We start from the raw sequence: 16,285 nt of genomic DNA on the forward strand, positions 1-16,285 counted from the left end.
TGAGTCACACACTCTGTCTACCAATATCTAACTAAGTAACACTCTATAAGTAATATACACATTTGTATATCTATGGGTATATAAAAAAATATATTTTTTTACCAGCAGAATTTTGTCAGTAACAACCACATTAGGAAAGAAACAAATAAAGCAGGAACAGTTAGAGCCAATACACAAGTAGAAGGTTCTGCTGAAGCTTAGTATTGCTCTACTCGTATTTCCCAGAAGCAATGGTTGAATGCTAAGAACAAATCATCAGAATTCCCATAGATAATCCCAAATGTAGGGAGAAGTGAACTGAGTATATCCTTATTTTTCTCCTCTTCTACCTAGGGAAGTAGAAATAACTGCATATAGGAAGGGATGAGAAGAGAAATGAAGAACCACAACCTGGGCTGTCTCTCACTGGTCAACGTTTAGGCTTCAGGGCCCTACCCTGAATTGGGGAAAAGGCAGTGGTAGTTCCCATGAAAATGGGATTATGAACCTGGCAAGTATCAGAGAGGACATTAAAACGAGAGTGTGTAAAACTGCAAAATTTCATCAGAGTACTTGCTCTTAACCACTAAACTCTACTGTCTCATTTTAGGTTCTCTGGCCATGGTAATTGACTCAGAGATGGACCCTGGGTCAATCAGAATCGTTCTCTGCAACTATCAGGGAATGCTTACATTTTTGAAAGAAAGGACCATCATCCCTGAACATAGATGACGTCTCAGTGTTTTAGAAGAGAATGAAGAGAGAAAAGTAAAGTTCATTTTTGAGTAAGAGTAAGAGGATATCATGACATTACTTGAACCCTTGGTCCAGTCCTGTATGATGCCTTTCCTACCCAATTATGTGAAGCCAAAATAACTAATTATTGTTCAGTCACTCAGTCTTGTCCAACTCTTTGTGACCCCATGGACTGAAGCATGCCAAGCTTACTGGTCCTTCACCAACTCCAAGAGTTTGCTCAAACTCGTGTCCATTGAGCCAGTGATGCCATCCAGCCATCTCATCCTCTGTCATCCCTTTCTCCTCCTGACTTCAATTTTTCCCAGCATCAGGGTCTTTTCTAATGAGTTGGCTCTTCGCATCAGGAGGCCAAAGTATTGGAGCTACAGCTTCAGCATTAGTCCTTCCAATGAATATTCAGGGTTGATTTCCTTTAGTATTGACTGCTTTGTCCTCCTTTCAGTCCAAGGGACTCTCAAGAGTCTCCTTCAGCACCACAATTCAAAAGTATCAATTCTTCAGTGCTCAGCCGTTTTTATTGTCCAGTTCTCACATCCATACATGACTACTGGAAAAACCATAGCTTTGACTATACAGACCTTTGTAGGCAAAGTAATGTCTCTGCTTTTTAATATGCTATCTAGGTTTGTCATAGCTTTTCTTCTAAGGAGCAAGCGTCTTTTAATTTCATGGTTGCAGTCACTGTCCACAGTGATTTTGGAGCCCAAGAACATGGTGGTTTATATTCTGTCCAGCGTGAGAGTTTCACTTTTCTTGAATCATTGTGAAATATTAGCATGTCAAGTAACAGAGGGAAGAGCAATATATATAAGAGAAAGGCAATAATGCCATTCCTAAAGTGTGTTTTGTACATAACTGGTTCAATTGCTGTTGGTAAGATTCTTAAAAATGAAAATATAGACACCATATAGAAACCTAGTTCTACAGAAAAACATACACTAGAGCTCTGAGAAAGTAAAAAATACTAGAGTTGAGGAATGGATAAATGTTATTCTGATTTTACTTGCTGATTTTTCCTTTCCATATGGCAGCAGAAAGAAAAAGAGAACCTTGTTAAGAGGGAAATTCAGTAAGCAGCTTTCTTAAAAAGTCCTTTTCTCTGTAGCTGAAATTGCTAGAAATTCAAATGGTCACAATTTCCTTGTGTTCTTATAAGAACATTGCCATTTGCTCAGGGGCTTTTGATTATAGTTCCTGGATCAAAAGCATCCTTAGAGAGAGGGCTCCAGGTTGTAAATAGTGCTTCAGTTAAAGCACATCTGTCTGAACCAATGATAGATTTTTAGTAAACAGGACTTTTTGCTTTCTAAACCTTAAGAGGTAGAGGTAGATAAAAGAAATACCTTTTTGTTATACATGGAAAAGTCACTTTAACTGTATTTATTTCTGAAAAAATAATCTCATCCTCAAGTTTGTGTTTTTCAAAAATGAAATTAATAAGTTATAGGATGGTATTTTTACCCGTTTCTAACTTTCTTTTATTGATAATGATGTGTAATGTCTAACCTGGTACATTTGTTTGCTTAATGTTCTTCCTAGAAAGTTTTTATCCTGGAAAAGAAGAGGATGAAATTTTGAGTTTCTCATAAAAGGTTAGGAATGGAGACAGGCTGCTCATTAACAGTATTAGGTAACTGGCATTTTACTAATGTAGTGAAAAATAAGAAGTATATGGTAGGACAAGCCATTTTGGGTAGGTAAGGCTAACACTGATTTCAGTGTTTAAATTTGAAGTAATCATAGGACATCCATAGTAGAAGATACTTGGAGAAATGGGGTTGGAGCTCAGGAATTATTACAGAGCTAGTAATATAAAACCAAGAAACAGTCATTTAAAGTATCAGGAGTTGACCCTCGGAGGAAAGGTGGTTTCTAAGGAGAGAAGGTGAACAAACCAAGCACTAAAGAAGCAATAACTAAAGCTTAGTGCCTACCCAATAGTGGTAACAAGAGTCAACTCCTCTGATGCAGTCGGGTGAATGGGAGAGGCACCAAGGGAACATAGCAGGGTCTTTAAAACGCATGTTACTTAAAAAAAAAAGTGTGCTTCCCAGAGTGTAAAATAACTAAAGTCCAAGAAGAGAGCATTGGATTTAGGATTTTAGGTGGTGGTGATGGTGGTGCTTTAGTTGCTAAGTCGTATCCGACTCTGGTCACCCTGTGGACTGTAGCCTGCCAGGCTCCTCTGTCCGTGGGATTTCCATGGACAAAAATACTGGAGTGGGTTGCCATTTCCTTCTCCAAAGATTCTTCCCAACCCAGGGATCAAACCTGAGTCTCCTGAGTCTCCTACATTGGCAGGTAGATTCTTTACTACTGAGTCACCAGGGAAGCCAGGGATTTTAGGAGATCCTTCTAAATGCACAAAAAGGAGATAAAGAGGAATTAACTGACAGCCATATCCATAAATTGTCTTTGCTTTTGTACTTATTCAGTGTCCTTTTCTCAAGGTGGATACTGAAAGGAAAGCTGTGAAGAAAATTACAAGGTTCTAAAGAATTAGTCCACCATGGGAGACTCAAATGGGCTTCCCAGGTGGTGCTAGTGGTAAAGAACCTGCCTGCCAATGCAGGAGACGTAAGAGATTCAGTTTTGATCCCTGGGTCGGGAAGATCCTCTGGAGGAGGGTATGGCAACCCACTCCAGTTTTCTTGCCTGGAGAATCCCGCGGACAGAGGACCCTGGTGGGATACAGTCCATAGCGTCGCACAGAGTTGGACACCACTGAAGCAACTTAGCATGCACGAGGGACTCAAGTCATCCAGCTAAGCCTTGAATCTGACTTGAACACTGAGAGCTCTTGAATAGATGAAGACATTATTCTTTTTTTTTTCTTGCCTTTATTCCTTTTTCTTTTGTCTTTCCTTCCTCCAATACTTCTTTTTAAAATCTTTTTGTTTTAATTTTTGTTTTAAATTTCCCCAATATCTAGAAGGCTCTGACAGGGAAAGATGCTGACTGGAGAATTCTTAGACTACAGCAGATAAGAGGGCAGTGGTTTCCTAGGCGTCAGAGAACAAGTTCTTTCTAGCACTGGCTCTGGTCCACCGTCCTGAAGAGTCTAAATTAGTTTGCTTCCCTGACCTTGATTGCTACCTTTAAAGGAGACCTTAAAGCCTGATGAGTCTCCTAAACTTGCCAAGCCCAGCTGCCTCAGTCTAATCAGCAGTCTTGCTCTGCCCAGTCCTTTTGCTCTCTGACCACACTGCTTAGCTAACCCCATTTGGATCACACCCTACTGCTTATGCCTCCTTTGGAAACTCGCATCTAAGAACTAGCTTCTTACAAAATGGAAAGAGTGTAAAGATTCTTGATGGAATTAAAAAAACAAGGATATAGGGAATCCAGGGTGGAAGGGTTGGACTTGTCAATGGTGAGTGTAGAGACCTCTGGTTAGAGAAGATAGAGATGGGGCAAGAAAGGTTCAACTTGAGTGTCTTCATCTTTTCTGCAAAATAGGATGCAAATCCTTTTCAAAGAGGAAGTATGAATTTTATTGTATGAGAGTTGTGTCTCAATAAGGCTATTTAAAACAGGAGTGCACATAAGAGACAGGATAGGATTAGAAAACTATTGAGCTTTAATAGTCATATTCATATTAACATGGCAATTCCTAGTTATGGATCCCTTTAATGATATTTCTATTAATATACAGAGCAGTTGCAATTGTCTCTATGTTCCTCTCTTCCTTTCTCATTGAAATATTAGATTGTGCTAAAGATTTCCACAGAATCTTTTTTTTTTTTTTTTTATACTAAGTATTTTATTGTATGCTGCCATCAGTGTATATAAAATAATTACCCTTGTGAAACAGAAAATTATGAATATTCAGAGAGGTAGACATTAAGGACTGACAAAAGTAGAAGTTTGTATAGTATGGCACGTTACAGAGAGGCTTTTGTACAGGCTTCAAATTTAGCTTTCCTTTGAATATTCACTGGTTTATGAAAAGTGGTTTGGAAAACCTTGTCAAGATTCGTCTTACTACAAAAAGGAACAGACTTTCTGGGGCCTGAAGGGATTTGTACTTGAAGATACTCCAGTCAGCAGAGGGTCATGTTGCGCATTCTGCAGACAGAACTGTTTCAAATCTGCAGCTGCCTGGGAAACCTTCACCCGATTGAGCCCGGCCTCCAGCCGGAGCTGCTGAACCACTTTTTTCATAGCCGCGACGCTGGATGAACCAGACATGGCGCACTCGAAAGGATGGCAGATCCGCGGGCCGTCAGCAGGTCTGCGGTGGGTCTGCTGGGCCAGTCGGCGGAGCTGGGGGTTGATTTCCACAGAATCTTTTTAACTTTCTGGCAGTCATTCCAGGGGAGGAACAAATGGAACATAATCATGTTTCCTAATCCACAAATGTAAACATGACATATATAGTAAATATTTTAATATATAAATAATATTCATAGAGTCTGTTTTAGGCTATACACAACAGACTATGCAGCCAGTGGTGGCTTGCATAATGAAGACACTTAAGTGTATCATACAATAAAAAAATGGTTCCAGGATGGTACAGCAGAAAAATGTGGGATTTCTCCTGATAGACACACATTGACTATAACAGTTTCAGATTTTTCCTCACTAGAAAACATGTAGGAAAGCAGGAAGGATGGGGAAGGAAAGAGACTTTCTCATCACTTCGAAATTCCCTTTTACCAGGGAGGACTATCTTCCTGGGAAGTTAACAAGCAAATTTCCTATTGCATCTATATGACCCAAACTGGGTCACATTGCAAACACCTAGCTTCAAGGGAGGCTGGAAAAGTGAGTGAATTACTGGCTTTCTAGCCTCAGAGAGAGAAGGACAACAAAGGAGGGGACTGGAAATGGCTTTTAAGTAGGCTGCCAAACGCTCTGCTACATTATTCACTGGGAGAAAGGTACAATACAACCAAACAATATTTGCTTGAGCAACTTCCAATATGAGCAGATTTCATTTAAACTGATAAAGCTCAAAAGCTGAGGACGAAAACTTGAGGAAATTTGCATGCTTGAACAGTGAACAAAGCTTCAGAACCAAAACATGAGCATATGAAAATATGTTATGAAAATAAAACTGATTAAGATAGCTTTGTGTTTTGGATTCCAGTCAGTTTGGGAGGACTACAGATTTCTTGCAGTACAGCTAACTTTTCCTGGAATGGATATTTACCTAGGGAACAAAAGCCTGGATGTTTCTATCTCAAATAAGTGAGACAAGAGTGTTTCTAATAACTGCTCCTAATTATGATGATTATTTTTCTTTTCATTCAGTTTTGCATTGGTCACATTTAGCATCTCTATACTGCAATGAGGTTTTAAGTAAAACATGGGAGATTCTAAGTATGGTACTAGAAGATGAAGAAAAGTGCTGATATTTGGAAAAATGTAACCTATTTTTAAGACCTGGGATCCCTACAAAAGTAAAAAACTTGGAAAAAACAAAACAACTGTTTTTCGTTCAGACCGTGACCATGTCATATATTGCTAAAGGGTACTACTAACTAGTAACTTCTCGACTCAGAAGAATATTCATTGTACTGTGGATAAGGGCCTGCCATATCAGTAAACAAAGGATGTTATGACCACAGAGCCATCAGCCAGTGCAGCTGCCCCGACTGTGCACCGTGAGGGGATTCAGGATGAAGAAAAACAGGATATTAGCCCTAAGCAAGATGCATATGGAAGGAACAGTTTCAATAAGCCTAGACTCTTTTATCTTCCCATTTATAGAAAAGTGCTAAATTCATTAACTTGAGATGCCTGGTTTTCTTTAATTAGCAGTAAATGTTTCATGTTCCAACTACCAGTTTTGTTTTGTTTTCAAAGCTTCCTATGTATGCTGACTCCATCGTTACCTCTTTGTAACAATTCTTCAAATCTATCTGAGATCCTGTCTTCCAGGCTTAAGTCCTCAGTAGGTCTGCCAAATAAATATAATTTTAGACTTTTAGATTGTTCAATATTTTTCAGTTGACAGTAACTTTTTATCATACAAATTGAGACAAGGAACCACACTGGCTTTTCAGTGTTATTATTAAATGAAGAAATTGCTCATATATTTTAGCTTTAACAACTTTGACTACATTGATCCTTAGATTTTTATTTTTGAAGAAGGAGATACAGAATTGATTAAAAAGAGTATTCTATTCACTATTATGGGAGTCGATAGCATACACAAAATGAAGTTATTTAGACATTCAAAACTCAGGCTTCAATTTCTATCTTTTACAGTGTCTCTCAGCTGACTCCTGCTAAGGATAAATAGGAAAAAGTATTGCCAAATTCTGACTATAATTAATACTATTCTTTCCAAAGATTGTACACAAAACACATTTAAAAAGAAAGAAAATTCACAAATAAGAGTCTATGGAAGTCTACTCAGAACCCCAGAGTTGGTATAAAGATTATTTTAAGCTAAAGACATTGGAGATTCAACAGATGTGAAAAGAACCTGCTTTGGATCTTCCTTTATTAAAAGCAGAAATATGGGGGAAATGAGGTTGCCATAAATTCCCTCCTCTGGCAGTTTTTACTCCCAGGAAGGAAGCCAGGAGTAAATCTATCATAAATCCCCTCTCTGGAGAAATTTATAACCTTGAAGAGGAAAAGCCACCAGTACATTCTTAGACAACCATTATCACAAAGTTTTTATCTCTTATCTCTCCTTTGTTCTCCTAAAACCCATTTGCCTCTCTTAAATAAACTTAGAATTCTTCCTGTAGAAATCGTTTCTCCTCTCTCCTTTTCTCTTACTGAGTCAGGTATATAAACCTCTAACTTTAACCATTTAATGAGCTGGCTACTTCTACTGTTAGTAGCTTCTTTTATGCATACAAATAAACTGTATGCATAAAACTGCATGCAAATAAATCTGCTTTTTGTCACTTTAATTTGCAGGCCCCCAATTAGTACACAGAAGAGGGTAGAAGAAAAGTTTATTCCCTACCCAACAAATCTTCCAGTTTTCACAAATAATGCTATTGGTATTTTTGATGGGACAGTGTTTTGTTGCATGGAACTGTTCCATAATTTCAGGACATTAAGTGTTCCTGGCTTCTGTTAACAGTATTCACACACCCCACTCCCTCCCATCTCACAACATGTCAACCAAACATACCCTGCACATATCCTGAAAAGGATTGTCAGATATCATATCTTTTCAGAATAATATTTATATAGATATGTTCCAAATATTATATGGGATACACATACTAAAAATAATTTATTCTTTGTCTGAAATTCAAATTTAACTGGACTTCCTTTACTTTTTAATAAACTTTTTTCTTCTTGAGTAATTTTAGGTACACAGCAGAATTAGGAAAAAAGTACAGATTTCCCATATTCACTCATCCACCACACATACAAAGCCTCTCCCACTACCATTGAGTCCAACTAGAAAGTTACATTACTTAGAACTAATGCACCTCTATTGATACATTATTATTACCTCAAGACCATAGCTTCATTACCATTCACTCATGGTGTTGTACATTTAATGGGCTTGGACAAATGTATAATGACATGGGTTGACTAGTTCAGTATCTTACAGAGTAGTTTCATTGCCATAAAAATCATCTGTTCTCCAGCTCCCTATATTTTTAAACTCTAAATCTGTCAATTCTAACCCAAAGTCTCCATAAAGAGAAGGTACCACCACTCATGAGAACTACCTCCTTTCAGAAAGACGCTTGCCAACTTGCCTAACATTCTAGAGTTCAAAATATTGCAATCATTTATTCATTCATTCATTCAACAAATATTGATTTGTAACATTTTAAAGTGTCTCCTAGGTTTCTTAAGCTTCATCAGATACTGTAGAAAACAAAAATAAATGAGACAAAATCCCTAATATCCAAAGACTGTCAAATACTGGCTCCCTCATGTTACCTAAACAACCTGTGGATACCACAAAGCTGAATTTATTATTTACTGCAGCAAAAAAGAACGCTGCCACAAAAATGTTTAAATAGTGTCTCCATGAGAGAAGGGCAAAGTTGGGGTATTTATTGAGATTTTGAACTCTGGTTCAAGCCAGGTCTTTTAACTCTAGGCAGGGAGGATTGTGTTGATTAGGATTACATATAAATCAGAACATGAATTACATGGATGTTGTAGTTTAGAATTAATGGACTCAGCAAGGTGAGGCTTTGAGGACAAGTCTCAGGATGTAAACTGTTGTTGATATCGTTTATTGAAGAGTTGATGGTTCTTCCAGGAAATTCCACCACTTAATGTTTTCCTCTAGATCAAATGGCTAATGCTTGTTTGCCTTTTCCTGGGAAAATCAAGGTCTTGGACAGTTATGTCTAGAATTTCAGAAGTACACCATTTTTTTAAAGATTTTTTTAATGTGGATCATTTTTTTGAGTCTTTATTGAATTTTTTACAATATTGCTTCTGTTTTATGCTTTTGTTTTTTGGCCATGAAGCATGTGGAATCTTAGCTCCCCAATCAGGGATCAAACTGGTACCCCCTGCCTTGGAAGGTGAAGTCTAAACCACTAGACCACTAGGGAAGTATCTCAGAGGTACACTCTTGCTCCTCACAATTCAACAACCCCAACCTCAAAGACTGTAAATTTCTCTGTGATTCTGCCTTGTAACCAAAATGTGGATGACCTTTTGTTGTGTTCTGAAAATGAAGTAAGCCCTTAGACTGATTCTCTCTACTTGCTGTTTCAGTTCAGAAAGGCTATAAGTTTCCCAAAAGAGAACTTATAATTTTGTCAAAGTAAAGTTCATTAGCTAGGACATGATATATCCCCAGAAGATGAACACTTTACTAACCCTTTATAGGCTGTTCAAAACTTTGCCAGGCCAGTAACTAAGACACAATTTAGCAGAACCCTAGATGGCACAGGGGAGTTGGTGATGGACAGAGAGGCCTGGCGTGCTGCAATTCATGGGGTGGCAAAGAGTCGGACACGACTGAGCGACTGAACTGAATTGAGATGGCACGGGCTTTTTCAAGAAGTGGATTCCCAATTCTTCTAAAATAATAATGTCTTTGTATAGCATCTTACTTACCAAAGACTTTCTGAATCAAGTCCTTGGTAAGGAAAGCTCTTTGAATCTTAAACATGAACAGGCCTTTTGTGAGTTATAATCAGCTTCCCACTGTGATTTGTCTAACAATAGTCACAGCAACTAAGCTAGTAGACACATTGACAACTTGTTTGGGAAGCCACCTTTAAATCCGATGTTCCTTCATACTGTAAAATCTTTGATTCTCACTGAAAATGCACCACAGATCTTCACAAATACACTTACCTCCTAGGAAATTCTATCACCTTTTCTATTACTTATTTGTGATCATTGTTATACTACTTAAATCCTTCAACTTTCCTTCTACTGCCTGAAGAAGAGGAAAATTCACTCCAATCTCTGTTTGTAAAATCCAGGCCTGAAAGAGATTTATTAGAAATTTCATTAGAAAATGCAGACTGAACTTTTCTTCTCGATGGGTCATATTTTAAAACAAAAATAAAAAATTATTAGGTAAAAATTTTAAAATAGGTTTAAAAAAATTCACTTCACCCCTAGAATATAGCCCTTTACAGAGAGGAAAATCTGCTCAGGCTGCAGAACTCACTGTGTCCACTAGGGCTTGCCAGCTGAATAAGAGCATTAACACTTAACAGGGGTAATGGATAAGCTTTGGGGGGTGTTCTGTGAAGTTGAAGTGCTCTGGAGACAAATAGGGTTCTTGACCTCAGAAGGAAGTCAATTAAACATGGCCAACAAATCAAAGAATTTTTAATGTTCTGTTTCCTGTTACATGTGTGCATGCTCAGTTGGGTCCAACTCTTTGTGACCCCATAGACCATAGCCTGCCAGGCTCTTCTGTCTATGGGACTTCCTGGTTAAGAATACTGGAGTGGATTGTCATTTCCTTTGCCAGGGGATCTTCCTGACCCGAGGACTGAACCCACATCTCTTGTGTGTCCTACATTGGTAAGCAGGTTCTTTACCAACTGCACCACCAGCTATTGTAAAAGTAAGAACTCATATAAAAGACTGAAGGAAATGCTCTGGCACTTATCTAAATCCTAGACTTCATAATACATCAAAAAAAAAATGTCTTTGGAGGGGTTCACAGAGTCTATTACAGAATGACAGGTTTCAACAGAGTTTATAATCTAGTCAGGTAGAGAAGCATGTAAGGTAGCCAATGGGATAAGGAGATGAGTACTGTGATAGACGTAATAGAAGGGGAATGTGTAGGGAAGTGCCTGAGGAGGAAATGGTCACTTCTTAAACAAAGAAGGAGAATAGTAATGCATCTGGAGCCATTTCTTAGGGGAAGTATCTTGGAGATAAGTCTTTGGCAGGTGAGGATGGGCAGAGAAAGGAGAGTGCTTTCCAGGCAATGTGAACATCTTGAGCAAAGGCTGTGAAACAGCTTGGCCAGTTCAGGGACTTGCATTTTGGGTGGCTAGAGCAACTGGCCAACAAAAAAAAGAGAGGAAGAGTTTACCGTGGGAAATGTGGTCACCTTGATCCCTGCCTCGAATAAAAACAATTTGAAGGTTGTTGTTATTCAGTCCCTTAGTCGTGTCTAACTCTTTGCAACCCCATAGACTGCAGCATGCCAGGCTTCCCTGTCCTTCACCATCTCCCATAACTTGGTAAACTCATGTCCATTGAATCAGTGATGCCATCCAACCATCTCATCCTCTGTCGTCCCCTTCTCCTTCTGCCTTCAATCATTTCCAGTGTCAGGGTCTTTTCCAATGAGTCAGTTCTTCGCATCAGGTGGCCAAAGTATTGAAGTTTCAGCTCCAGCATCAGTCCTTCCAATGAATATTCAGGACTGATTTCCTTTAGGATGGACTGGTTGGATCTCCTTGCAGTCCAAGGGACTTTCAAGAGTCTTCTCCAACACCACAGTTCAAAAGCATCAATTCTTCAGTGCTCAGCTTTCTTTATAATCCAACTCTCACATTCATACATGACTACTGGAAAAACCAAAGCTTTGACTAGACAGACTTTTGTCAGCAAAGTAATGTCTCTGCTTTTTAATATGCTGTCTAGGTTGGTCATAACTTTTCTCCCAAGGAGTAAGCGTCTTTTAATTTCATAAAAAAAAAAAAAGCATAATTCTTGGTTAATAAATTGGCTGTTTTACTTGAAAAGTTTGTGTTTTTACTATTATATCTGATGGGCCAAAAATTTCACTTAGGGGTTTTCTGTTACATCTTACAGAAAAAACCCAAACAAACTTTTTGGCCAACCCAATAAATATATCTTGATACTGATAAATACTCATTTTTTAACTGCCCTAAGACTTAGCTTTAAAAAAAGAATTATGCCTCATGTTCAGCCCTATTGATATACCTTCTCCTACCACAATCTAGTTGCTGCAAATTTTTGAAATCTTGTTTTGGCTAAGCATATATTTGTGCAAATGAACCTACTTTTAACCAGATGTTATTCAATTTGAAAAGTAGTCACATTCTGATAGTTAGAGTGCACAAAGCCATTTTTAGACATGGTCAATATTCTTATACCTGAATAACAAATACACATCTGTGTGTCTGTGTGTGTGCATATGTCTGTATATGTGTACCACAGTATTAATATCATTTCCTATTTTTGTAGTATCTTTTTACAACCTATAACCAATGTTTCCTGTTGTCACTTAATGATTTCCAAATTATTATTTTATATTATTATATTATTATTATATTTTACATTATATTATTACACAATAAATTTTATTACTATATTTATTGATTATTATTTTATATAATTATTATAACTATTAATTATTATATTATTCATAATTATTATCCCTAGGTAGCATTGTTGTCAGTAAATAGTGTAGGTGGAGAGAAGTATTACGGTAAACCAGCTGAGTCACGAGTCAATGTCCTTAACCCAGTATGTTTTTATTTAGAATATAAGCAACATAGAACCTAATGATAGAAACAGGAACGTGTCGTGTCCTTGTTTTCTTTTATTTTGGACCTTGAGTTTAGAGGGTTAAGCTAATAACCATACTTCCTTGTTCTGGCACAGATGTGCAATCCCTCCTCCTATCTTCTCACTTCTTAAAAAATTTTAGGTAAGGAGAACATTTTACACATTGAATTGATTGAATTGAAAGTCGCTCAGTCATGTCCAACTCTTTGTGACCCCGTGGACTGTCCATGGAATTCTCCAGGCCAGAATACTGGAGTGGGTAGCTTTTCCCTTCTCCAGGGTATCTCCCCAACCCAGGGATTGAACTCAGGTCTACTCGCATTGCAGGTGGATTCTTTACCTGCTGGACCACCAGGGAAGCCCAAGAATACTGGAGTCGGTAGCCTATCCCTTCTCCAGCAGATCTTCCTGACTCAGGAATTGAACTGGGGTCTCCTGCATTGGCAGGCAGAATCTTTACCAACTGAGGTATCAGGGAAGCCCATGGAATTCTCCAGGCCAGAATACTCGAGTGGTTAGCTTTTCCCTTCTCCAGGGGACCTTCCCAATCCAGAGATTGAACCCAGGTCTCCTGCATTTCAGGTGGATTCTTTACCAGCTGGAGCCACTATTTTACACATGTACTCTTATTCCCCAGAGCTTAGAGGGAAGTCCCAGGAGTCAGAGAGACCAGAGTTTGGATCCTGATTCTATGCCACTCGAGTGTGAGTGTGCAATCTTAGGTAAATGATTTGTCTTCTCTGAGACTCTGTTTTCTCATCTGTAAAATGGGAGTAAAAATAACCTCCTCATCGGGTTGTTATGAGAACTGGACTATATACTTAGAGTGCTTAGCACTGCAAGTTAAGTGCATGTTACATTTTTGCTACTGTTAGATCATCAATGCCAATAAGAACTTTTGATTAAAGAGTTATCCAGGCTAGCTAGGAATATTCACTATCAGTATGCTGCATAACTTAAAGCAAGTCACTTTGCCAAACTGTTACTCTGTTTTTGCAACTAAGAAATGGAACTGACGTTGCAAATTGTGCATTGTAAATGAGATTGTGAAAATTTAAAGCACTAAATAAATGTTAATAACTTATACTACCTCATTAAAATCTATAGTTATATTTCTAATCCTGAAGATAAGTACAATTAATATTCATTATTAGCAGTGTACTTTTCACTCAGACATTAATAAGACATTTCAAAGAGGAGCAAGCATAGGGCATTGAACCTCCCTAAGGTTATCGACTCAGTAAGACAGGAGGAGCGATTAGAAGAGAAATGTATGTTTTCTGAAGATTTTCATATTTATTCGCAAACGGTGAACCTTACCAGCTTACTCTGTTAGGAAGTGGGTGATGCTGAGTGGGAGCTGATGCAGGGGATCCCCAGGTCACTTAAATAGCTATGGCCATTCCTCTCCCTTCTGATGTTTACTTATGACATAAAATTTAGCTTCCCTTAGCAGCAAAGGAGAAAATGTTATGCTGTAAAATAATGAAACTCCTGGGCTGCCTAAGGCACTCTGCTCCAACCCTCACTTCTCAAAGAACAAGATTCATTATTGTTACTGGCTCATTAACTCTTCCAGTTGAAGGGCTGTAGAGCAGTGACTTGGAGCCTTTGAACCAAACTGCCCTTGTTTGAATCCCAGCTCTTGTGTTCACAAGCAGTGTAAATTTAACCCCTCAGGGCTTTAGTAGGGATGACAAAAATAACACCTACCTAAGAGCAGCACCTGGACCCTACTAAAGACTCTATTAATAGTAGTTAATTAGTTTTACAGCCAAACCTGTATGTATGCCCAACTGGAATGTGGTTCACCTAAAGGTAAAATTATAGATGAAGTTGGCTTAAATTGAAATAGTTTATATGAGCAGTTACCATCAAGGTATCAATGTGAATCACTTCATAGTGACATAAATAGACCAGTTCTTTTCTTCTCATCACTAAAATTCCAGAAGTTAGTATAGCACAGAGGTTAAGTGTGAGCTTTTAAGTCAGTCATGACATTTACTGTGTGTTAGTTACCCTGGTTTCCCCATCTGTAAAATGGTTTAAAATAGTACCTTATTCACCGAGTTGTTGTGAGTTTTAGATGAGATAAGGCAAGCAAAGAGATTAGCATAGTTTCTGACAAATGTAAATATGCAATTTGTAATTTATAAATGTCATGGTGGTTATTGCTATTTTAAATACAATAATAATGCAAATAAGCCCCTTCTGATATTCCTAGGTTTAACTATGACTATCGCAAATTTAAATGTGTTCAGAAATGGGACTTCTCATTGTAGACTTAGATATATATTTAGAAAGAGTTCTAGAACAATCATATGCCTGGACCATGGCAGGCACTTACATAAATACTGCCCCTGTGAGTACGATGAATGTTTCCTTTTCCTCTGGAAACCTCGCATCTCAGTCTCTAAGATTTTTAGCTTTGTTTTACCTTACTACTTCAGGTCATTTTAGCTGAGGGAGATTGTTTACACCATCACTAAACCTTGCAGTATCTAATCTAGTCTTGATCTGCATCTGTTAGAAGCAGCTAAAGAAGCCACAGCCAGCTGGCATTTGCTGAAACGTATGAAGAGTTTTGAGAAGCATTTTTAAACAGTAATAGGAAAAGAATAGGACATTAGTTCCCTGGATTTAAAATGCCTTGCATATATTTTGAAGTTTGGATTACCTTCTCTATGGACTAACTCTGGCAAAACTTCAGTTAGCATTTTCCCTAGTCCAGTTTACTCTGCTTAAAGCTCATTATTGTCCCCATAGGCTAAAATTAATTTTAGCATTAGCTGAAGAAATGTAACAAGAAAAACGCATTACAAAGCAAAACAGTAGTTTTACGTTATGAGTTGCTCTCAAATGTTCAAAGCATTGCCATTGATCATTTAAATAAACATTTTTAAATTTAACAACTGTAATAATAAATTAACAAAAAATTTTAGCAGAAAAAATTTTCGCCTGTAATTGCCAAGAGGAAGCAGAGTTGAGCATACCCATTCATATACTTTCAATAAGTTTACGAAATTCTCTTTCCCTATCACAGCTCTCAATCCAAACTTTACCTTAATTTGCAAAGATATTGTTGTGGCAACACTGGGACTCATGGCACTAGAATGTGGCCAGATTAGAATACATCAGAATCTGCATCTCCTTGTATGGTCATACCTCTATCTATGGCATTTGTCATTTATCGGCTGTACTTTTTAATTTTTTTTAATTGTTTGTGTATACATCCACGAGATACCTCTTAGAATTCCTGCTGCCTGGAATAATGTCTTGTTACAAGGAAGTAGGGAAGGAGAGAGGGAAGCAAGGGAGGGGTATAAGTATGAAGCTGGAGACAGAGAAGTGGGCCTAGGAAAATGCTGTTGTCATTATGTGCTGCCACTTTCTGTATGTCATTCTACTGGCTGCTCTTTTCTGTCTCTATCCAATTTCATGATGATTCTAGCCTTCCTGCTGCTGCTGCTAAGTCGCTTCAGTCGTGTCCGACTCTGTGCGACCCCATAGACGGCAGCCCACCAGGCTCCACCATCCCTGGGATTCTCCAGGCAAGAACACTGGAGTGGGGTGCCATTTCCTTCTCCAGTGCATGCAAGTGAAAAGTGAAAGTGAAGTCGCTCAGTCGTGTCAGACT

At 38.2% G+C, this 16,285-nt stretch overlaps 1 protein-coding gene across 1 annotated transcript; it reads right to left on the reverse strand.

Annotated features, from left to right (window-relative positions):
* Nucleotides 1–4,476: 4,476 nt before the first annotated feature.
* On the reverse strand, nucleotides 4,477–5,006 carry LOC145511111 (guanine nucleotide-binding protein G(I)/G(S)/G(O) subunit gamma-5). The gene has a single exon (XM_081503762.1). The coding sequence runs from the start codon at nucleotides 4,927–4,929 to the stop codon at nucleotides 4,723–4,725; it is 207 nt and encodes a 68-aa protein (XP_081359888.1). The 5' UTR covers nucleotides 4,930–5,006; the 3' UTR covers nucleotides 4,477–4,722.
* Nucleotides 5,007–16,285: the final 11,279 nt, after the last annotated feature.

This window comes from Giraffa tippelskirchi, chromosome 6 (assembly GCF_054371585.1).
Source record: "Giraffa tippelskirchi isolate mGirTip1 chromosome 6, T2T-mGirTip1v1.2.pri, whole genome shotgun sequence".
In the NCBI taxonomy this organism is placed as follows: domain Eukaryota; kingdom Metazoa; phylum Chordata; class Mammalia; order Artiodactyla; family Giraffidae; genus Giraffa; species Giraffa tippelskirchi.